Here is a 25,574-nt window from a genome sequence, read left to right as displayed (position 1 = left end):
GCTCCTTGTAGAGTGGGGCCTCCAAAGGGCCTTCGACTATTGTGTCTCACCAGGAAAGATGCTAAGACCCCTAGGACACCTGGGGATGGGTGGCACCCCCAGGTACTCTGCTCTCATATGTGAATGCAGGAGCCAGGGCCAGGCGGGGACAAAGAAAAGCAGGGTCTTGCTTCTCAGAGAGGGACCATAAGCAGGCAAACAGTATGGAGCCTTCAAATGTTGTCAAACCCAGCACATGCTTCCCGTGTCACTGATCCCAATAGGCCTGCGGGCCCCCAAGGATTTAGTTCATACAATGTCTCTTACCTTGACACTGGTATCCCTGCTTTCCTATGACACCCCTGAAAAGAAGAATACAGCCTTTTAATAAAATTTAGCAGGTCAAAAACCATACAAAGCCACCCCATTCTGGCCACCACCCACAATGCTCTGAGTACACGGGAGGATCAGCTAGTGGTTTCACTCCCACTTGCAGGGTGCTTTAATATCAGCATCAGAGGGTAGACCCAGTGCTTGGATGAATATAGAGTTTGGTCAGTATCAGGTCTTGGCTCCCTAGACAAACAGCCCTTCCAGTGGGGCCATTAGTGTTCTGGAAAGCCACAAAGACTCTGCCTGCTCAAGGCAGGTCTTGATTAGTCAAACGTGCTGTTCCTTGTGGGTAATCATGTAGGCAGGCTGCAGCTTACAGATACATTTCCTGGGCATTCCAGAAGCAGTCAAGAGTTCCAGGTCAGTCTGTGGCCAGGACTAGGGGCTCAGTGTACTGTGTGGTGAAGGCCAATGTTAGAGGTTCCCTCCATGGGAGGTGTAGGGTTCCCTGGAGCAGGGTTTGGGTCAGCATGGATGGACAAGATGGACCATCTGGACCAATGGACACAGAACAATCCAACCAACCTGGCCTGGGCCCTGTCCTCAGTGAACCACCACCAAATGGCCAGGGGGCAATCTGCAATTCCCAGCCCAGCAAGAGCAGCCGGCCATCACTTGGGGGCAGTGCCTCAGGAAGCCTAGAACCCCGTGGAGCTCACCATGGGCTCAGAGGAGAGCTGAATCCATAAATCTCAGCACTCACAGCCTACTCCCTCCAAATAGACAACTTATGACCGAAATACAGAAAACGGAGGTCAGAGGGCAGAAGCAGCCTTGGGGGTGAAATGTGTCTGTGGGTGGGAGTGGGGTGTTATTTCTGCTTCCATCGAGTCGAGTTTGCTCTGATCTGCACCGCCTCAGATGCCCATGCCAACCTCGGTGGCTAGTCCTGGAAAACCACAAGGACAAGACAAGCCACTCCTGGACACCTTGGGAATCCAGGGGGCCTCAGAGTCCAATTCAAACATCCCCTGGCATGGTCCATGCTGCAGACTGGCCTCACTCTTTCTCCGCCACACAGGATCCGAGTGTACTGGCAAACTTCAAGAGCTCAGAGAGGTTGCCAGAAAGGCTGGTGGGATGTCAGAAAAAGCTTTCAGTCGGGCCTCTGACACTTCATACCTGGGGGATGCCAGACTAGTCTTGTTTTCATTTCTGAGCTTCGGTACTGTTGTTAATGAAATGGATTTGATAATACAAAGCTCGTAGGACACTGGGAAGATTGAATTAGACATTTTCAGTGCCTAAGAGAAAGGCTGGCACATGGTAGGTATTCCTTAAAATCCCCCCTCCAATACCCAAGCGAGTGCCCCTTATCCTTCTCCACTTCCTCAAAAGGCCTACAACCTGTCTCTGCCTACCAAATCCCAGTCATCATGAAAAAAGAAATGCCACCTCCTCTAGGAAGCCTTCCCTGAGCACTCCAGCCAATGCTGTTCTCTCACTCCTCTGAAATCTGGCCACCCTGGTAGCACCACTATTAGAACAGTTATTAACAACTGCTTGGAATTACAGGTATTGGCATTCAAGTATTTTTTAAGCTTTATAATGGAAAAACTCAGATGTATACAAAAATAAAGAGATAAATGTAACAGGCCTATCACCCACCTCCAACAGTGATCAACACGTGGCCAGTATTATGTCCTTTACCCCAAGCCCCTGTCCTCTCCTTCCAGATCATTTTTAAACAAATCCCAGACACCATATCATTTGTAAATAATTAAGCTTGTGTCTCTAAAAGAGAAGGATTCTTAAAAAAAAATGCATCACAATATACCATTACTAGTTATAAACTTTTAACTCCTTAAACGTGATATGTGATATGATTCTAAGTATTAAGTCACCAGGAACCATGGTTTGTTCTTTCCATTTATCCCCCCTTCCCAAGCACTAAACATTCACTTAACCTTCCAGAAAAGTCTTCTCCAATCAAATATAGGACATAAAGCACATCAGCACTTTAAAAATAAAGTTTCTATTCTCCTACACCACTTCCCCGACTCCTTGCCTCAGAGAAGGCATAGCTAGAGGTTCCCGGGAGAGAGGGCCTTACCAGATAAAATCTCTGCAGTGGGAGCAGTAGGTGGGCTGCCGAAGGTAGGTGGCCATGAACTTGTGGCCGTTGACCTGGTGGACCCTGCGCCTGACGGCCCCCTGCCGCTTCCTGGGCCGCATACGCTCCCTGAACACTCGCTCTTCATTGTCTTTAGGGGCTGGGGAAGGACAAGAGCAGAGAAGAGAACACAATCTGGGTTAGCACACCTCACAAGAGACCGCCCACCCCACTCTCGGTGCCTGGAGTGGGAGAGGCGTGGGGACAGCATTCACTGGCTGAGGGGCTCTGGGGTCTGAGCCTCACTGCCCAGCCCCAGCAAGGGAGCACCACTCAGGGCAGGAAGGCCCAAAGTGTGCCTTTCCCTGCACCAGTGGCGCCCTCCAAATCCATTCCAATCCCAGTCCTGCCCTGGTCCTGTGGCTGCTCCATCCCCCGGCTGCAAGAGTGTGGGAACCCAAAGGCTCAAGGTGCACACTTTATTGCAGCTTCTTGCAGTGTGACCTTAGCGGCGTTTCCCTGCCTGGAGCCTCTGAAGGCCTGGCCCTCTGTAGATGGGAATAACAGTGCTGAAAACACAGGGTGCTGTGGAGTCGGTGGTGTGAGCCCTCTGCACCCGGCCGCCTGGCCCAGGGAAGCAGCCACCAAATCTGACTTTTCTTCCTTCCCCTCTTCCAGCCTAGGACAACCAGGAGCCTTTTCCCGAAGGTCAAAAGGAAAGGGAAATATAACACTGTAAGAGCGGTTTTCCAGAAGGCTCAAGACCCACCACCGGGGACTTTAAGACCTCACTGAAGACAAAAGGACTGTCCCCATATCTTCCTTCCTTCCACAGGAGAGGTTGCTGCAAACCTAAGTAAGTCCTGCAAGGGGGCTAACAAATGACAACAACAATATTAGTGATTGTTATGGACTGAATGCTTATGTCTCCCCCCTCCCCAACTCACATGCTGATGCTCTACCCGCCAATGAGATGCGGTCATGGTGGTGGGATTCCCAGGATGGGGTTAGTGCCCTTAGAAGAGGAAGAGACGTGAGCTCTCTATTTTATGAAGACACGGCAAGAAGGTGGGTGTCTACAAGGCGGGAAGAGGGCCCTCACCTGACCATGCTGGCACCTTGATCTCAGGCTGACAGCCTCCAAAACTATGAGAAATACATTTCCACTGTCGAAACACCCCGTCTATGGCATTTTGTCATGGGAGCCCAGCAGATTAGTACAATGATAATAACGGCTAACGCTCACAGAGGGCTTACTCTGTGGCAGGTGCTCACTGAATCCTTACAACCACCCTTTCTTGAAGGATACTGATAGCATCCCCCCTTCATAGGTGTGCCACCTGAGGAATAGAGAGTTCACGTCTCCTGTTCTTGCGAACACAGCTACCAAGTGGTGGAGCCCAGGTTCTAACCCAGACAGCGGGGAGAAGCCACCGTTCCACTGTCCACACACTGCTTTGGGGGACAGCCCACTTTCCCAACAGCAAAGCCTCAAAGCTCTCATAACACAAGGGCTGAGTTGCCTTTAGCTTCCCCGAGGGCAGGGAAGGCAGGCTCTACTCTCCTGCCTGGTTCCCAGTACTAGTGCAGGCCCTGGAAGGTCACCTACATGGCACTGAAAAAGCTCCATGCTCCCAAAAGTCCCCCCACACTCAATATGCCACCGTGGCAGTACCATTACCGGGGAGAAGAAACACGGCTCCTCCCAGACCCCTTTGAAAATAAGGTTCTTTGCAATGGAGGGCACCTGTGTGAGCCAAATAGCTGCTGACTCCAAGGGCAGCTGTGGGGTCAAGGCAGAGAGGGTAGGGGTGGAGGGACGTAAAACTGGAGGAGGGAAAGGCAAGACAGAAGCACATGCCCAGTGTGGGCTTTTAGAGGGAAGCAGCCTCCAAGCAGACAGGCAGAGCTGCTGATCCCCAGCACAGACCCTGAGACCCCAATGGGGGTCTGCCTGCAGACCCCCCACTTCCTGGCCCCCAGCCTGCCTGGGTCCCCTTTCTAACTGGTGCTTATTATTTCAAAAAGTCTCTGACACAGAAAGATATGGAATATGGAAAGCCCACCTCCTACCCTGCCACAGCCTAGGGACTAAGACCCAGGTGACCAAATTCTTATGGGGACATCCCAGCTGTTTTATTTATTTTATTTTTTTAATTTACTTTTCCAGTTCTGTTTTAACACAGAGACATGCACACACACACACACACACACACACACACACACACACACGAAGAAATCTGGCAACCATCACCCAATTGTGCAATGATAGGTGACTTCCATTTCTGCTTCCTACTTTTCACTGCATTCAGAATATTCTACCATTTTTATAAGCAGGAAAAAAAAAAACCATGGTTAATAAAAAAAAAAAAAAAAAAAAAGAATCTATGCAGCCCTTACTTGCTACAAACCTCATCTACAAAAATCCAGACACCAATTTCCAGGCCCGGGCAGCTGAGGCCAGAGGATGGAAATTCTCTGCAAAAGGCAACCTTTAACTGCCTTCACCGGATTCCCCATGGGACACATTGAAATAGTAAATTGGCCTCCTATTGCATTTAAGGTGCAATTTGATTTGCAAATCCCTCAAGCTTACTAGTCATTTTGACCCTGGAGCGTTGTGTTTTCGGTGAAACTCATGATGAGTCCAATCTAGTTTCCTCAAGGGAGTCCTGCTGGAACGGGGGTTACAGGTACCCCTGAGGGCCTCATTTCTCAACTTTTTACAGAAATGACCAGCGACCAAATCAAACTTCTAGACTCTGTTTCCAATGATTTGATACGTTAACACAGCAACCCATTAATTTAACCCCACCGATTTTTAAAGATCTCTTGGAGGGATGCACTCATACCTGGAGAGAAGCTGTTTAATGTCTGTGGCGGGTGAGGGGAGGGTCCTGGGGACAGGTTAGACAGACAGCCAAGAATAATTCCCCTTAGTCTGATTGTCAGACTGAACTTTCCCCCAAAGGTTCTGCCACTCCTGCCCCGAGAGCACATCCACACTGCCTCATGAGTTACATTCTGTGTCAAAGATGCGAGAAAACAGAAGGCTATAGGAGGGGAAGAACACAGGTAAACCTCATGCTCCCTTGAGGACCTCCCCACCTGCCATGTACACAGTAGTAGTAGGACAGGCAATAGGAGAAAGGGGACGGGGCCCCTGGTCGGTCAGCACACTCCCTCCCACATTCCTCTGGACAGGGAAGCCGAGGGTCCGGCCAGAGCATCTCTGTGGCTGTCACCCACATGCCTGGATCATGAGGGGAGCCGCAGGGTTCCTCGGCCCCACAGAACCTCCCTGCCGGGCCTGGATTCACCAGCAGAAACTGGTCCCTTGAGCATTTCCTGCTGCTGTCAAGGGTCTCAATTAAAATGCAGTTCCTGTGGGGTAATGCATCACACACGTGTATATGTGAGTGTGTGGTGTGAGTGTGACAGGATTTATAAATGTATATAGATGTGTATATAAAAATCAGTTAATAGATTAGATATTAAATATATCATGAATAGTTTCTATTATTTATAGACATACATAATAATACAGACCAATAAAGTATTATTACATTTATTTACATCATGAACATAGTATAACCGTATATTATAATTACAATATTAATATTATGATCATGTTTTAATCATAATATTATTAATATAGAATATATAATAGGATATAAACCTATGTAGTTTGGCTAAACAATTTGAAGGTGGCAAACACAGTGACACCTTATCCCTAAATACTTTAGCCTTCATCTCCTGAGAACAAAGCCATTCTCTTACATAACCACAGTCTTAGAGTCAGGAAATTGAACATTGCTGTAACATTATCTAACATATAGTTCATTTTCAAATCTCTCCAATTGTCCTCCCCCAAAATACCTCTTATAGTTGTTGGGGCTTTAAATTTTTTCAGAAGCTACTTAGAGCTCATGCCTTGCATTTAGTTGCTGTGTCTCTTTAGCCTTCTTAATCTAGAACAGCTTTGTTTTCTTTTTATGACACATTTATGTTGTCTTATGGAATGTTCCACAATCTGGATTTGTCTCTTTCCTCCTGATTAGCTTCAAGTTAAATGGCAAGAATACCACAGAGGTCTATGTATCAACACGTCCAAATATATCCATTAAGATCCCTAGAGACAACTGTGTAAATGACATGAGCATAAAATTTATGGGGGAGATATAAAATATTCACTCTTCCTAGGAATTTTTAAAATGCAAAGCAGAGCAGTCCGCTGACTTACCATATAATACCTAATAAAGAAACAAATTTGCTTTAAAATGGTATTATCCACAGTATACCTACACAATGTGACATAACATTTCCAAAAGTGATATTATAATAATAGCAAATACCACAAAGAGACTCACATCCTTTCATTTGAGTTCCTTAGCTATTAACTCTAAGTCAATAATTAAACTAAAAGCTATGTAATTTACAGATGTTCCCCATCACATATCTAATTTGGTCAACAAAGAGAAGTAACTTGATTGTCTAACATTAAGAGAATGGTCTAGGGGTGCCTGGGTGGCTCAGTCAGTTAAGTGTCATACTTGAGCTCAGGTCATGATCTCACAGCTCATGGGTTCGAGTCTTGCATCTGGCTCTGTGCTGACAGCTCAGAGCCTGGAGCCTGCTTTGGATACTGTCTCTCTCTCTCTCTCTCTCCCTCCCCTACTTGTGCTCTGTCTCCCAAAAATAAATAAACATTTTTTTAAAAAGAGAGAGAATGGTCTAATGAATTATATTACATCTATAGCAATTTAAAAACAGTAAGTGGAGACTATGTAGGAACATGGGGAAATGTGATAGAATACTGTAAACAGAATTCACAAGAGCACAAACCTATGGAAAACACATTTGCAGGTTGAAGGTAACAAAAGTGAGAGTTCCTATGCTCTACTAGGATTATGGGTTTATGTATTGTACATAGTGTTTGAAAACAATGTTCTCTAATGTTCCTTAATGACTTTTAAAAGCAGTTCTCTGTGCCTAAGGGTCCTTTGTGCTGCGGAAGCGGGAGGCTGCCTGGCATGAACGAGGAGACAGGCTGCAGTGCAAAGGGGGACAGGACAGATTTCATCAGCTTCACAGCCACCGGTGCTTCTAAACTGAGCGAAGAGTCACCCTGACCTGCCTCCCGACGCCCGCTCCGAAGGATGCTCACTGCTGTCACTGGGTGCACCCAACTACGCCCACCTGGTGGGACCCTTCGTTTGCAGCAGCCCCAGAGGCAAAATCAGGCTAGCTTTCCTCCCAGAACCGCCATCTTTCCAGATCCTTTGTTTTATGGGTGCGTCTGCCACACAGCAGAAGGGGAGACCGTAAGTCACGGAGAGACCAACAAAAAGCTGGATCACTTCTGCCAAACTTTCTGTGGAAACGGAGATTTGGTCGGTCAGATATAATGACAAGAGTTCACAGAGGCATCAAGCGAAGCAGCGAATCCTCTGGAGCAACCCTGAGATCCTCTGTAACCTCAGCCTCCAGCAACATTCCTGGCAGGTTTCCCACGTGGTTCGATTAGTCTATCAACTTCAGGCTCCTAGGAGCTTTACACGATGAGCATCCTAGGGCCCCCATGCTCAGAAGAATCTAGGACAGCCTGCAGGCAGGTGGCAGAGCAGCAAAAAGAGCCGACGCGTTGCAGTTACGACTGTTAGTCTCTCCTCATCTGGCCCCTTTTCCCGGGGCTGAGACCTCCCTGTTGCAACCACAGGGACACTCTTGCACACGGAGAAAAGCAGCTCCTGGCACCAGTCTGATCGTTGAAGATCTCACTGCTCCGCCATGTCCTCCCTCACCCCACCTCACCACCTCTTACACAAAAAGGGAGCTGGCTTGACAGGACTGAACACCATCCCCTACATGAGGTGACAGACACCCTTCACCTCCACACACCTGGGATATCTTTCAGTTTAAGAATCCTGAGCAGGGAATTTCTGACAGGCCCAGACCCATGAACACCTGGATGCCAGCACTTCCTTCCAGGTCACATGTAGCAAGGACGGCCAAACCCAAGGATCGACCCTGCCCAAGACCCTTGACCAGAAGCCTGGACCAGACTGACCAATATGCATGACCAGCAGCCTCTGGGTACCACTGCTGTTCCTCACCACAGGACAGTCACCTATCCTTATGCTCAGGGGCACACGGGGGTCTTTTCCACAAGCAAGTATGCTGTGGGGTTGTCTTTATTTTTTTCTGACTTCTCTCTTTTGACCTCTTCTGCCAATTTGGTTGAACTAGGCATTAGGAGACCAGACAAATGTTGCCTCTGCCCCAAACTTGCTTTATGTTCTAGACCAATTCATTCAATGTCTTTGGGCTTCTGCTTTCTTATCTATCAAGCAGGAGTAATGCAATGGCTCAGCCTAAACCCCAAGCTCATGCGCTTCTCTTTTTCTTCCTGGTGCGAACACAATACCTCCTTACTGCGGGGGTGGGAGGTGAAACAGCCTCACTCCTCACCCTGCGAAACCTGCTCAGTCACCCCCTAATTGCCCCACCCTGCTGGGGCCCAGCTGCCTCCAGATGTTCCACACCTGTCACTGTGAGTAAGAGAGAGTCAGCATTATCTCTCCCCACCCCATCCATTAGGAGCTTTAGAAAAACAACTCCATCTTCAGACTTGGCAAGCTTCCAGGAAGGTTGGGCTGGGCGAGGGACACTGACTCACAGTTCTGGGATTCAGTGAGAAATGTAACGGGTTTGGGGAAAGGCTGGGGACCTTCTCAGAAGGCTTTTCTTAGAAGCCAAGCCAAGAATGAATCCAGTCCTCAAAGGCAAGTAATTTCACAATACAAAGAAAACTCAACCATCCTCGTAGTTTTGGTCTAAGTAACTGTCAAACCTGAGAAATGGGAAGCTGAAAAATAACAGCTACAATTTATGGGGCCCCTGCCATGCGCTGAGTACCATTCTGAGCACCTCACATCCATGAAATACTATTCCGTGGCCATGAGGTACTATTACATACACATGAGGGGCTGTTCCATATTCATGAGGTACTATTACATATCCATGAGGTGCTGTTACATACACATGAGGTACTGTTCCATATTCATGAGGTACTGTTACATATCCATGAGGTGCCGTTACATACACATGAGATATTACTGCATATACATGAGATATGTAAGCAACTTACATACATCCTCTAATACTAAGGAGTGGTATTATTCTCGACTTACAGACAAAGAAACCAAACCTTCAAGAGACTAAATAACTTATTTGTTGAAGGTCATACAGTTAATAAACAGTAAACGTCAGTTCAGAAATTCCCACCTTGGCCCATCCAGTCACACCTCCCAAGGATGGAGGGATGGCCCGGGGGTCCCACTTGTACCCAACTGTGTGGACAGAAGTCACCTCCTGCTGCTGTCCACCTCCCTCTCCACACGTCCACCTCTGCTCTCGTCTGGAGATGTAGGAAAGGAAGCTTAAAGGGACTGATTAGTTCATGATCCACCCACATGATGGCATTTAATGCAGTGGTTTAAGAAAGGCAGATATGCTGAATCCATCAAGAAACAATAAATAGAAAAAAGAAAACTAAGAAATGTGTGTATAGTCTGTATGTATATAATGAGAAAGAGAAAAGAATAAGCATACTCAAACAACTTAAGTGAAAAGACACACTGAAAATCTTCGAAGGGAATAAAATAAACCGTTCATCTAAAAACGTTTACTATGTGGATAATGGATATCAGGCACTGTTCTGGACACAGACTCCACACCACAAAGGATGGCCTGTGGCCACTCTCTCAATTATTGCCCTCGGATATTCTAGATTTGGTCCTTAATACACAGATCTCCACTAACAAAGCAACAAATACAAGGTTATTCCAGACAACGGTGGTTATGGCTTGGGGGGAGAGCCTAATAGAAGCCAGACAGAACCCTTCCCATTCCGTCTCTGAGGGGTTAATTTTCCCTCTCAATAATTCTCTGGTCTGCCTTTATGGATTTATTGGTGAAAAGATACAAGATAAATGGAAAGAAGACAAAACCACCCCCAAAACTAGGTACTGAAAATCAAAGAAGCAGTGACTTGTCTTTTTTATTTGCCATGAGGAAAATAGGTTATAATATTTTCAAGTGGAATTAATGCTTCATGAGCATGAGTTTTAAGTATTAAGTAAATATTTATGTGATGCCAGAGAATATGTTCTACATGCTGTACTCACACAATAAAGAAAATTTCTGTTCAAAACAGGAAAGCGGAAACAATGAACTCCCCGGGAGAGATTACTCCATGCTATCTATATCTTCCCAGAGAGTCACACAAGGAGAATCGGAGATGTCTGAGGGCGGAGGCTTGCTGTTGTCTACATGTTTTATTCGGTGTGGAATCTAATCAGAAGAGCACTGGGGGCATTTCAAGATTAGCATCTCAAATGTAATAGAAACTATTTCTTCTTTCTCTGCTTTCTGAATGATCTGTCCTGTGTTTATTGCAGAGTCTGAGCTCTGTCCACATAGTAAAATAAAACTTAAGCTGGTTTGTGCTTTGTAGGGAGAAAATGTGAAAGAATCAGATGCTGATAGGTTAGGGAGAGAGCAGAGTATAAGGTGAGGTGGAGGGGCGCCTGGGTGGCTCAGTTGGTTGGGTGTCCGACTTTGGCTCAGGTCATGACCTCACGGTTCATGACTTCGAGCCCCATGTCAGGCCCTATGTGGACAGCTCAGAGCCTGGAGCCTGCTTCGGATTCTGTGTCTCCCTCTCTCTCTGTCCCTCCTCTGATCGTGCTCTGTCTCTCTCTGCTTCTCAAAAAATAAAGAAACATAATAAAAAAAAAAAAATTCAAAGTAAGGTGGAAAACATGCTGATGGCCAGACAGTGGGATGATGATCACTGAGGGAGAATGGGGAGGGTGACCCCCCCCCCCAATCCCACCACCCATGTTCTGATGCAAAGCACACACATGAACACAGAGAACCATTGGACAGCAGCAATTTCACGTAAGCATGGAATGTGCTCCCCTCCTGCCCTTCTGTATTCATTCTTTCATTCATTCACTCACTCATTCATTCCCTCTCTCCCTCCTCCATCCATTCAAAATTACATACTGGAGTTACACTGGAACTTCACTGCATGCCTCTGGAACCCAGGAGAAGTCACTACTTGCCAGGAGGAAACCACGGAGCAAAACCCTCCAGGCAGACCTGCTAAAAACTCCAAGAACTTTCCCAGCCCGGGAAATCAGCCAAGTGGGGCACCAGCCAAGGGTGGGGCGAGAGGCCCCGCGGGTGCCAGTGACAGTCCTGTGATTCAGATCGCAGGAAATAGAGCTGCTGCCGCATTCCTGGGCACCTGAGCCCTAACGGAGCTTATGTCCACGAGGTTGCGTACTGTCCACTGTTCATGTTTCTAAAATACTGTATTGAAAAAGGCCTGTGGGAGAATAGTGGCAGAAGTCTGTCTCGGCAGGGCGTCCGTCCACTCCCAGGTGCTAACTTGTTATTGTGGAGAGGAGTGTCAGAGAAGGGGTGTCAATGCCAAGTGAAGGCTGGCTCCCACCTGCCTTCAAATATATAATAAGCCTTCTAATGCCACGGTCACCCCCACCAAAAATGTTATGGGGTTATAAAAAGCTCACACACATCCAGTGTTGTTGATATCAGCCCTTCCGCATCATCCGGTCAGCGGTAGGCAGAGCTCAGAAAGGTTTGAGCACAGTAAACTACCAATCATAACCTCTAGTGCCCCAGGGCCCCTAGCTACCTCATCCTGGGCTCCACCCAGCTTCTCAAAAGTGCCTGTACCATTTTCAAAGACATCACAATAAACTAACTCTGTCTTCTCCAACCTTCTTCTTTGCTAAGGTAGTTTTGAGTGCTTGCTAATGAAGTTAAAGTTCAAAAGACAACCCACATTCTGTCCCTGAGTCATCTGGAGTCCCAGGCAGGGGTCCCAGGAAGCTGGCCAGGTGGGTAGGTCTTATTACACTGGCAGGAGAGAAGGAGTGTTTCAGGGAACTACAAGATGGAAAGAAGAAAATAAAAGGCAATGTAAGAATGGCAGGACAAAGGAGCTGGAGCAAGAAGATAAAAAGAGGTAAAGATGATTGTGAAGTCACAAAATCCAGGCTGGTAATGGGCTAAATGAAGGCCACCCCTTCCCAGGAAGTTGAGGGCTTTGTCTTAAGTACTCGATCCACCTTCCCCAGCCCTTTGGTCCATGCCGACCAAGAAGCGAGCTCACCTTCCTTCCACCCTCCCTCTTGGAAGCCCAGCCCAGTCCAGGCCCCAGGGCGTGTCATGCACGAAGCTTAACACAAGTGAACAAGCCCCATGTCTTTCTACTGAAACAGCTATAAGGGCCCCAGCTCTTGTGGAACTTGGATGTTTTCCCCTGGCTCTGAAACCCTGCTTAAACTTGTGCTTTCAAATTTTATGTTCCATTAAGAGTGTGACCAAAACTCTGCACATGGAGAGAGGGATGAACAGGTCAAAAGCAATGATGCTTTTGTTATGAACTGAAAGCATCCCATAATCCAACCCATGCTCCTTTAAGGTGCATGCATGTGCTCTTGTGTGCCAGAGGTCTCTCTCCCACCCTCCCCCCACCCCCTGCTCCAGGTATTCTTCCCAACCAGGGGACACTGCAGTCGAGGAAACCTAATAAATCCCCAGTTACTGCTTCTTAGGGCCTCGGAAACCCCTATCTCCCCCTCAGCTGTCTTTCCTAGTGATATGGGAATGTTGGGAAAAGAATAGTCACTATTGTGAGGGAAAAAAAAATGTTTTTCTAATAACTCTGTCAAACAACAGAGCCATTCATTGAAGTTTGGGCCCTGTATCTATAAACTCCCATACAAAGAAAACAAAAACTGCCGAGAGGAAAAGAGGTGTTGGGGGTGGGGGTGGGGAGATCTTTTGTTCCAGTTTAATGAACATAAGAAAATATTTTGAGGCCACAGATGCTGAAGGGTGATCCAGTTAGCTTAGGCCTTGGTGCTAATGAAATCTAAGTGAGGATCAAATTCTCCAAGTAAGTGAGTTATCTTTGTCCACAGGCAAATGTTTTTGGCCACAGGCTCTGCCTTGAATCTCAGTAACTTCTTGCCCGTATATATTCTTGGTCACCAGAGCCCTGGGGAAGAAGTGGTTATGGCTCAACATTATCCAACCTCTGTTCTAAAAACATAACTCCCATCCTACACCCTATTACCTCTGGGCAACCCAAAAGTTACGTCTTTGCTTATAGAAGGTGGTACTTTCCTAATCCAGAAATCTGGGTCAAGCATACAGTGCAGAGACCTCCCTGAATTTTCATTAGGGCTTGGCTTAGCAGTAACTGAGACTATGCAGCAAGGGTTAAGCTGAGGTTAAGGTCTATCACATATTTAAGAGTCAAGAACCACTGGTGATGGATTAGCATTGCCCCTGGCCAAAGCACATCTCTGCCACATATCTGAAGTGCCAGTGAGTCTGGTTATCCCTTACTAGGTCATGAGATGCCTAAGAGGAGAGAATTGAAATGCATCTAGAAGAAAAGTGGTAAAAAGGAATTTTAGTTTCTGGCAGAAATAAGAAAGGGTTGAATGAGAGGTATCGTAGCCAATCTCCAAGATGACCCCTAGTGATCCCTGCCTCCCGATACTCACACCTTTGTGTAGCCCCCTCCTACAATGAATAGAAGCAACCTGCTGACTTATATAACCAAAAAGATTTTGTAGACTATGACTTCTGAGGCTAGGTCATAAAAGACATTGCAGGTTCCACCTTGTTCTCCCTTGGGTCACTCGCTCTGGGGAAAGCCGGCTGCCATGTCAACAGAACACTCAAGAAACCCTAGAGTAAGATCCATTTGGTAGGAAACCAAAGCCCCCTGCACACAGTCAACCCTGAATCATGAACCATGTGTGTCAGCCATGTTGGAAGTGGATCTGGCAGCTGACCAAAGCCCTGGCCAACATCCCATTGCAACCTCCTGAGAGACCGTGGGCCAGAACCATCCAACCTAAAGTTGCTCCTGAATCCCTGGCCCCCCAGAAACTGTGCAAGATAACACATGTTCATTCTTGCCTGCTAAATTTAAGCTGCTAAATTTGTGGTAATTTGTTGCATATCAACAGATACCTAATTCAAGAGGTAAAAGATAAGCCAAGCAGAAGAGATATAAGGTCAACATCAGAAGGAATCATTTTTTACTTGTGAGAATCGGTCATTCACTCAATCAGTGTTTACTAAGTGCCTCTTAGATGCTAGGCACTGTGTACTTTGTGTTACACACCTATCCTGCCTATGGAGAGAGAGGGGAGAAGAATAAATACTAACAGGACAGACTCTATCAGATTGCTGTCACATGGATCCCAGAGTCTGTGTGAAAGCAAGTTTGGCTGACCTAGCTCTTGAATCTGGGAATTCAGAGATATTACTGGCTGTCCTAAAACCCAAAATGATCCCTGTAGGCGTTCGACTGTACTGCATAAGCTTTATCCTTTAAGTGTGAGGCTTTAACCCTGTTAAACCCTTAGATCCTCTGGGAGGGCCCTCATGAGTTTAGTTTGTGAATCTCAGATCCTATTGGGAGAGGTCAAGCTGGGAAGGGAGGAAATTGTGCTGCATGAAAAGGGGGAGGACCTAGAGAGAGTGGTGGCAAGAGACACATTTTGGAAAGTTCATATCCAAGGCTGGTGAGTGCTTGGCACATCTAAAGCAAAATATGAAATCTATTTTTTTTTAATCTAAAACTCAGGGTGCCTGGGTGGCTCAGTCAATTGGGCGTCTGACTTCAATTCAGATCATGATCTTGTGGCTCGTGAGTTCCAGCCCCATGTCAGGCTCTGTGCTGACAGCTCAGAGCCTGGAGCCTGGAGCCTGCTTCAGATTCTGTGTCTCCCTCTCTCTCTGCCCCTCCCTACCTTGTTTTCTCTCTCTCTCTCTCTCTCTGAAAAATTAATATATTTTTTTTAATTCTAAGAATCATGGTGAGCACTGAGTAATGTATAGGATTGTTGAATCATTCATTATATTGTATACCTGAAACTAATATCACACTGTATGTTAACTATACTTGAATTTAAAAAATAAATTTAAAAATAATAGAACTTATTTACTGCATAATAACTTCTCAAAAGGGTCCTCAGGATTGCCATTATTACCTGCACTCTGCAAATGAGGGGTAAGAAAATCTAAGTGACTCACCCAAGGGTGCATAGTTATTACGTGGTACAGCCTGATTTTGCATCAAGGTCTCTCTGGCTCCAAAGTTCATGGTTTCCCCACCATACCTCACATGTTAAAGAATATGAAATGGGACATTCCTCCAACTCTTCCCCTTTCATCTCATATGGAAACTAGGGAAAACACAAGAAAATTCAAGCATGCTGTTCATATTTCTCTAACAGGTGGCTCATAGATTTTTTTTTTAATGAACTTTCCTTCTTAAATGCTGTAAATGAAAAAAACACTACGTGAAAAATTATTAGCAGATTGGAAAGGGAGAGGCCAATTTCTTTCAAGTGAATATGGGTTTTGATGAGAAGTTCTGAACGTTGTTTTGGAAACCAGACCGCCGGCAAACTAACAGAAAATGCAAACTCACAAAGACAACTAACTCACTTTCATACATACACCAGGGAGCATAAGGGAGTGACAGAAAGACCAGAGACCCCACTTTGGGTCTATTTGTACTGATCCAGTTAGGTCATCCAGAATTTTGAAAAGCAGGAGGAGATGTGAGGTATGATGCAGGGACAAATGCAATCACCACATAGGCAACAAACTTCTGGAACAAAAGGTTTGTATTCACTCAAGTCAAGCAAGGAAGCAAGTTCCAGTTCTAAGTGTTCCCCAAATCTGACCCAAGTCATCTAGTGTCCAGCAGGAACACTGGTCATGGAGAAAAAGTCTATTCTTTTCCCCAGGTCGGTCCCCTCCTCAATCCTGAGGCTACAAACATGGAAATTTAATGCTGCTGTTTTGTTTCATTTTAATAAAAATCATCCTCTTTTTCCAAACAGAGCAGTCAACAAAGGCTCAGTTCGAATCTATTACTGGAAAATTAAAAGTGAGAGGTTAAAATATCGTGTGTGTTTAAGGTAGAGAACTAACATGAAAATATGACATTATATCTTTTGCTCTTTTAAACCATTTTCCTGAGGGGAAAAAGCTTGCAGTGTTGAAGATGGCATCCCTCCTGTATTCTGCAGCTGCCCTGGCCTCTCTGGCCGTAGCCTGCACCAGACCATCTGTGGAAAGGCCACCTCTTCATGCATTTGCCGCCCAACACGGGAAGAACAAGGCAACAATTTTCCTCTTGCAGTCAGGAAGTTTGAGGCTTTTTCATGTTTATTTATTTTTGAGAGAGAAAGAGTGCAAGTTGGAGAGGGGCAGAGAGAGAGGGGAACAGAAGGTCCAAGCTGGCTCCGTGCTGACAGCAGTGAGCCCGATGCAAGGCTCGAACTTACGAACCATAAGATCATGATCTGAGCCAAAGCCAGACGCCTGACTGACTGAGCCAACCAGGTACCCCAAGTTTGAAGCTTTTTAAAAGCTTACACAATATTCCCCCCTTATTTGCAGTCAAGAAAACTCCAGTTGACTTTTGGGTGGGGAGGACCTGGCACTTGACACTCACTAACCAGAAGAACCTTTGGTTGATTCTCAACCTATCAACCTGATATGCACACCCATTAGATCCCTGATTTGGGTCTATCTGAAGTTGGTGTCTTGCTTGAAAACCTTTCTCGATATCAGAAATGCCCTCTCATTCCTCAAAGGGAATCTCATTTCCTGTTGGAGTGTGATGGCCACAGGAGTTCAGAGAAACATTTTAAGGGCAGGAAGGAAGGGAAAAAAGAATCTCTTTCAGACAGACAAGAGCCACAGTCTCTGGTCCAATCTGAATGAGAACACAGAAGAACCTGATTAAGCCCATTAACATCATTCCACCACATCAACTGATGAATGGATAAAGAAATTGTGGTTTATATACACAATGGAGTACTACATGGCAATGAGAAAGAACGAAATATGGCCCTTTGTAGCAACGTGGATGGAACTGGAGAGTGTGATGCTAAGTGAAATAAGCCATACAGAGAAAGACAGTACCATGTTTTCACTCTTATGTGGATCCTGAGAAACTTAACAGAAACCCATGGGGGAGGGGAAGGAAGGGAAAAAAAAAAAAAGAGGTTAGAGTGGGAGAGAGCCAAAGCATAAGAGACTCTTAAAAACTGAGAACAAACTGAAGGTTGATGGGGGGTGGGAGGGAGGGGAGGGTGGGTGATGGGGTTTGAGGAGGGCACCTTTTGGGATGAGCACTGGGTGTTGTATGGAAACCAATTTGACAATAAATTTCATATATTGAAAAAAAATAAAAACAAAATAAAAACCTTATCCTTTAAAAAAACAAACAAAAAAAAACAACAAAAAAAAAACATCATTCCACCATCATTTTCTTCTAAATGACCTAAATTCCGAGATCTTCACCTCCTTAAAAAAAAAACAAAAAACAAAACTGTGTTTCTCAAACTTCAGCATGCATCAGAATTACTTGGAGGGCTTCCTGAACACACGCTATTGGATTCCATCCCCAGGGTTTCTAATTCAGCAGGTTTGGGGAGACCCTGAGGATTTCATTTCTGACCAGCACACAGGTGATGCTAACGCTGCTGGTCTGGGACCACATTTTGAGGACTGCCTAGACCACATTAGGCGCCTTATCTGAATCACTGAAAAGTGCTACACTTACTTATCCAAAAGGGTTAGGGCCCTGCTAAGAATGTAGAAAGCTAGAAAGACCATCACTCCCACCGCTGCGATAAAAAATAGACAAACAGAACAAGGAAACAGAATAGAGCCCAGACATTAGTCCACACATACATGCTCAACTGACTTTCAACAAAGGTAGTAAGGCAATTCAATGGAGAAACTGTAGTCCTGTTCAACAAACAGGACTGTAACAATTGGATACTGGTATGCAAAAATAAACTCAAGATAGAGGATAGACAGAAATGTAACAACTATTACATATCTGGAGGAAAATAATCTCTGAGACCTTGGGATTAGGTAAATATTAGATACGACACCAAAAGCACAATTCATAAAAGACTGCAAATTTGAACTTCACCAAAATTAGTAGCATCTGCTGTTCACAAAACATCGTTAAGAGAATAAAAAGGCAAGTCCCCAACCTGAAAAAAATAATTGCAAATTGCACATATGGTAAAGCACTCAGGTCTAGAATATATCGAGAACTCCCAAAACTTGATAGTAAGGAAACAGCCCAATAAAAAATGACCTCAGATTTGAAAGACACCACACCAAAAAAGACATACAGATGTCAGCTAGGCCCCTGAAAAGATGGTGAATGTTAACTTTAGGAAGATAAAAATTAAAACCACACCGAAAACAGTACGTACCTGTTAGAATGACTAACATCAAAATAATAATAATACAACTTGAAAATATCAAGTGCTAATGATGATGGAAAGTAACTGGAATTTTCATACCCTGTTGGTGGGAAAACAAAATGGTTTCACCACTTTGGGACACAGTTCACAGTTTCTTAGGAAATCAAACTCACACTTCCCACACATGTTCTAGCAATCCCATTTCCAGGTATTTACTCAAATAAAAAATTATAGTCACACAAAAACCCATATGCAAATATCTCTAGCAACTTTACTGGCGATCCTCAAACACTGCAAACAATCCAAAGTCTCTCAGCTGGGGGACGGATAAACAAATTGGTGAACACCCATACAATGGAATTCTACTCAGCAAGAGGAAGAACAAATCACTGACACAATCAGAAACACGGATGAATGTCAAACGCACTGTGCTAAATGAAAAAAAAAAAAAAAAAAGCTAAATTCAAAAGGCTATATACTGTATGATTGCACCCAAATGCCATCCAAATGACATTCTGGAAAAGACAAAACTGTAGGCACTGAAAAGGGATCAGTGGTTACCCCCTACCCCTTCCCCCGCACCCCACATGTCACACATTTTTAAGGTAGTGCACTGTGAAGGGGAAAGATAATGGGGGAATTTGGAGGGTGATAGAGCTATTCCGTACTTTGATCATGGTAGTGGTTACATAACTGTATGTATCTGTCAAAATTGGCAGAAATGTATGCTAAAAAACAGAGGAGTTCTACTGTCTATAAATATTGCCTTAACATTTTTTAAAAACAGTAATTAGGGAGGAGCTTCCATATCCTCAGCCCTGAGTCAAGAGCCACTAGAGATAGAAAGAGCCAACCTGAGGATAGCTTAGAATGAACATCTACCTAAAGCATTTAAGAAAGCCTGCTGAGAACTTGGGTGAGCTGGAGAGATGGTAAACACCAGAGAGAGCTGGGGTACCTGGCACAAAGCCAGTCCCCTCCACCCTCTAGTTCTACCGTGAACCTGAAAGCTTTTGTTCTTCTGCTCCTGCTCTCACCAGCCTACAAAGGTCCATCCAGACGGTCCTCACAGAAGTCATGTTTTTCCTCCCTCCAAGCTTCCTGTAAATCACTCCTCCTTCCCAAGACATGGATCTTTTCCTATCTCCCAATCTAAAGCTTTCCCATCCTTTAAGGTCTAAATCTTCCACAAAACATTTCTGTATCTGAGCAGACCATTAGGATCTTCTCCTAGCACTTGGAGTCTTTACTATTCAATTTGATATCCATTCACTAAACACCCATTTGTACACCTTCTGAGTGCTTGATGTGGTGCTCGTACTGTGTCCTCAGCTATGGGGCTAGTTGCTTTAGGAAAAGAAGCCCTTAAGATTTCCTGTGTGTCCTCCCCTACCTTGCCTCTAACACACCCACTGCCTAGTTCCAATCATCGTTAATTGAATGAAACACTGAACTATTGACAATAGTAAGAGAATTAATGTTGTATTAAACACATTGCAATTCATTTGCTTATAGCTCAAAACACTTGTGAATTTCTTCCTCACCGACAAGGGGATTAAAATGTCTTTTCACAAAATAAAACCCATCCCAGTTCTAAACAATTTAACAATCCCTAAAGGACCCACAATCGTACAGCAAATATATGCATCTTTTGATATGTGATTGTTTCCATGTATTAGATTCCTTTCATGATAGCACATGGGGATGAGGGTCGGGTTGTTTTCCTTTAAAAAAACAAACAATAATCAAACAAATTCTACATATTTATCCTCTAGAAGTCTTTGACTAAGCATCTTGAGTTCGTAAGCACCCTCTATGGATATTTCCTATTTTCATGCATGCTTATGTTTAAATTAGACAGGCCAATTTAATTAGTCTTTCAGTCCAGCAGAACAGCGATGCAAGAACATCATGCTGGGTTATTGCCATCCTATTCTGAGTCTCAGGCTACATTTCATTATTTGTTCTTTGGTTATTCTACAGTAAATTATAAATGAAAAGTGCTATATTGATGAGGAATTATTTGATTGCAAGGAAACTGTCATTTCGCTAGAAATTTTCTAACCAGCATTTAAACTCTTCACTCTGTTGAAGTTTTAGTGATAAGGAAACTATCCATCCTGTTTGGCTTGGATACAAAGACCCCCTTCAATACTATATCATAGAGATGTGTGTGAATGAGTTTGAGAACTGTGATCTTCCCTGCCCAGAATCACTGGGCTGCACGAAGAGGCCGTGCATCCCTGAGGCAAAGTGGAGGCGAGTCTTAAAAAGGCTTGGAAAGTTAAAGAGGACTTGTCCAAACTGATAATTTTGTCACTGGCCAGTTCTTTCTAGGTATAGCTCACAGGTGTGATTTGAGGTATTATCTCCAGGTAGACAAACTAAAATAGATAGGAGAATGTTACTGAATCAGTAAGATTAAAACAAAACCACTTAGAGTCCCTGGAAGCTTGTTAAAGCACAGGTGGCTGGGCCACAAGCCACCCATTCAGGAGGCCTGGGGTGGGGGAATGGGGCTGAAAATCTTCATTTTAAAAAAATATAATGTATTTCCAAATTGGCTAATATACAGTGCATACAGTGTGCTCTTGGTTTTGGGGTAGATTCTCGTGATTCATCGCTTACATACAACACCCAGTGCTAATCTCAACAAGGGCCCTCCTCAATGCCCATCACCCGCTTTCCACTCTCCCCCACGCCCCATCAACCCTAAGACTGTTCTCTGTATTTAAGAGTCTCTTATGGTTTGCCTCCCTCCCTGTTTGTAACTTTTTTTCCCCTTCCCTTGCCCCATGGTCTTCTGTTTTCTCAAGATCCACATATAAGTGAAAACATATGATATCCGTCTTTCTCTGACTAACTTATTTCACTTTGCATAATACCCTCCAGTTCCATCCACATTGCTGCAAATGGCAGGATCTCATTCTTTCTCATTGCCCAGTAGTATTCCATTGTATATATAAACCACATCTTCTTTTTCCATCCATCAGTTGATGGACATTTAGGATCTTTCCATAATTTGGCTATTGTTGAAAGCGCTGCTATAAACATTGGGGTACATGTGCCCTTATGAATCAGCACTCCTGTATCCTTTGGATAAATTCCTAGTAGTGCTATTGCTGGGTCATAGGGTATTTCTATTTTTAATTTTTTGTAAGGAACCTCAACACTGCTTTCCAGAGTGGTTGTACCATTTTGCATTCCCACCAACAGTACAAAAGGGCTCCCTTTTCTCCACATCTTCGCCAGCATCTGTTGTTTCCTGAGTTGTTAATTTTAGCCACTCTGACCAGTGTGAAGTGGTATCTCAGTGTGGTTTTGATTTCTATTTCCCTGATGATGAGTGACATTGAGCATCTTTTCATGTGTCTGTTGGCCATGTGCATATCTTCTCTGGAAAGTGTTTATTCATGTCTTCTGCCCATTTCTTCATTGGATTATTTGTTTTTCAGATGTTGAGTTTGGTAAGTTCTTTACAGATTTTGGATACTAACCCTTTATCTGATATGTCATTTGCAAATATATTTTCCCATTCTGTTGGTTGCCTTTGATACTCCACTTACAGCAATGGGCAGATCATCCAGACAGAAAATCAATAAACAATGACCCTGAATGATATACTGGACCAGATGGACTTGACAGATATATTCGGAACTTTTCATCCTAAAGCAGAATACACATTCTTCTTGAGTGTACACAGAACATTCTCCAAGTAGATCACATAGTGGGTCACAAAACAGCCCTCAATAAATATAAAAGAATTGAGATCATACCCTGCAGATTTTCACATTACAATGCTATGAAACTTGAAATCAACCACAGAAAAAAGTTTGGAAAACCTCCAAATGCATGGAGGTTAAAGAACATCCTACTAAAGAATGAATGGGTCAGCCAGGCAATTAAAGAAGAAATCTAAAAATATGTGAAAACATGAAAATGAAAACACAACAGTCCAAACCCTTTGGGATGTAGCAAAGGCAGTCCCGAGAGGAAAATACATTGCAATCCAGGCCTATCTCAAGAAAAAAGAAAAATCCCCAATACAAAATCTAACAGCATACCTAAAGGAACTAGAAGCAGAACAGCAAAGAAACCCTAAGGCCAGCAGAAGAAAAGAAATAATAAATATCAGAGCAGAAACAAACAATATAGAATTAAAAAAATAGAAGAATAGATCAATGAAACAAAGAGCTGGGTTTTTGAAAAAATAAAACTGATAAACCCCTGGCCAGACTTCTCAAAAAGAAAAGAGAGAGGACCCAAATAGATAAAATCATGAATGAAAATGGATTTATTACAACCAATCCCTCAGAAATACAAGCAATTATCAGAGAATACTATGAAAATTATATGCCAACAAACTAGACAACCTGGAAGAAATGGACAAATTCCTAGACATCCACACACTACCAAAACTCAAACAGGAAGAAATAGAAAATCTGAACAGACCCATAACTAGTGAAGAAATTGAATCAGTCATCAAAAATCTCCCAACATGTAGAGTCCCAGACCAGATGGCTTCCCAGGGAAATTCTACCAGACATTTAAAGCAGAGTTAACACCTATCCTTCTCAAGTTGTTTAAAAAATAGAAACGAGGGAAAACTTCTGGACTCATTCTATGAAGCCAGCATTACCTTAATTCCCAAACCAGAGACCCCACAATAAAGGAGAATTACAGGCCAATATCCCCGATGAACATGGATGCAAAACTTGTCAACAAGATACTAGCAAATCGAATTCAACAGCATATAAAAAGAATTATCCACCATGATCAGTGGGATTCATTCCTGATCTGCAAGGAAATCAATGTGATACATCACATTAATAAAAGAAAGGATAAGAACCATAAGATCCTGTCAATAGATGCAGAAAAAGCATTTGACAAAATACATCATCATTTCTTAATAAAAACCCTCAAGAAAGCTGGGATAGAAGGAACATACTTAAACATCACGAAAGCCATATATGAAAAGTCCACAGCTAATATCATCCTCAATGGAGAAAAACTGAGAGCTTTCCCCCTGAGATCAGGAACACGACAGGGATGTCCACTCTCACCACTGTTGTCTAACATAGTGTTGGAAGTCCTAGCATCAGCAATCAGACAACAAAATGAAATAAAAGGCATCAAAATTGGCAAAGAAGAAGTCAAACTTTCACTTTTAGCAGATGACATGATACTCTACAGGGAAAACCCAAAACACTCTACCAAAAGACTGCTAGAACTGGTACATGAATTCAGCAAAGTCGCAGGTTACAAAATCAATGTACGGAAATTGGTTGCATTTCTACACACCAATAATGAAGCAACATAAAGAGAAATCAAGAAATTGATCCCATTTACAACTGCACCAAGAACCATAAAATACCTAAGAATAAACCTAACCAAAGATATAAAAGATCTGTATGTTGAAAACTCTAGAAAGCTTATGAAAGAAATCGAAGAAGACATAAAGAAATGGAAAAACATTCCATGCTCATGGACTGCAAGGATAAATACTGTTAAAATGTCAATACTACCCAAAGCAACCTATACATTCAATGCAATCTCAATCAAAATTGCACCGACATTCTTCTCAAAGCTAGAACAAACAATCCTAAAATTTGTGTGGAACCACAAAAGACCCCAACTAGCCAAAGTACTATTGAAACAGAAAACCAAAGTGGGAGGCATCACAATCCCAGACTTTAGCCTCTACTACAAAGCTGTAACCATCAATACAGTATGGTACTGGCACAAAAACAGACACATAGACCAATGGAATAGAATTGAGAACCCAGAAGTAGACCCACAAATGTATGGCCAACTAATCTTTGACAAAGCAGGAAAGAGTATCCAGTGGAAAAAAGATAGTCTCTTTAACAAATGGTGCTGGGAGAACTGGACAGCAACATGCAGAAGAATGAAGCTAGACCACTTTCTTACACCATACACAAAAATAAACTCCAAATGGAAGAAAGACCTCAATGTGAGACAGGAAACCATCAAAACCCTAGAGGAGAAAGCAGGAAAAAACCTCTCTGACCTCAGCCGCAGCAATTTCTTACTTGACACATCTCCAAAGGCAAGGGAATTAAAAGCAAAAATGAACTACTGGGACCTCATCAAGATAAAAAGCTTCTGAACTGCAAAGGAACCAATCAACAAAAAAGAAAATCTGCATTTCTAATAAGCTCCCAGGTGACTGCTGCAGCTATGCTGCTGGACCAACGAGTGCACTGTGAGTATCACTGGCGGCCGCAGACATCTCTGGTCCCCTGGATCACCAGAATTAGTGGGGAATTCTGCACTGATGGACAGGAGATAGTCCAAGAAAGAAGAGCGACAGAGATGTCTTCTATCTTTATGTGGTTTATGTCTAAACCACACTCCTAACAGTGGCCCCAACAGCTCCAAGGAGGGAGACCCCCAAGGCACTGCCCATGGGCGTGCCAGTGCCCCGCATCTCACATCTCCGTTCAGAAACCCGCTTCTAGGAGCCTGTCAGGGAGCAGGGGACTTGCGCTAGGGAAGGAGACTGGCAGTGCAGGGATCAGAGAGCCTGTGACTACGTGAGGGACAGGGGGAAGAGCACCACTAAACAGGAGAAACTCGAATTCTCTGGCAACTAGAGTACCTGCTGTGCAGAGTACTGAGCCCAACTCTGGGACCGGGACCTGAACTGTCAGGATGGCACTTCGCCCTGGTGGGGGGCCTGGGAGCTGGACATCCCGCCCTCCCTGCAGAGGCTCGTTTCTCCCGTGGGCATGTAGGGTCACCACATTGGAAGCTGAGAA

The 25,574-nt window shown here is 44.2% G+C and overlaps 1 protein-coding gene across 2 annotated transcripts in view; it reads right to left on the bottom strand.

Annotated features, from left to right (window-relative positions):
• Positions 1 to 25,574, bottom strand: part of PRKCE (protein kinase C epsilon) — a 497,287-nt gene that overhangs the window by 182,241 nt on the left and 289,472 nt on the right. For both annotated transcript variants that reach the window (XM_019469523.2, XM_019469455.2), the window contains exons 3-4: positions 2,426 to 2,585; positions 307 to 341 (exon numbers count right to left, since the gene is read on the bottom strand). In XM_019469523.2, the coding sequence (XP_019325068.1) occupies positions 307 to 341; positions 2,426 to 2,585 (195 nt within the window). The remainder of the gene's footprint in view (positions 1 to 306; positions 342 to 2,425; positions 2,586 to 25,574) is intronic.

The sequence above is a fragment of the Panthera pardus genome, unplaced genomic scaffold (genome assembly GCF_024362965.1).
Source record: "Panthera pardus isolate Hobbes unplaced genomic scaffold, ASM2436296v1 HiC_scaffold_25, whole genome shotgun sequence".
Taxonomy (NCBI): Eukaryota; Metazoa; Chordata; class Mammalia; order Carnivora; family Felidae; genus Panthera; species Panthera pardus.
Note: the sequence above shows the minus strand (reverse complement) of the source record. Positions and strands in the feature narration are given on the sequence as shown.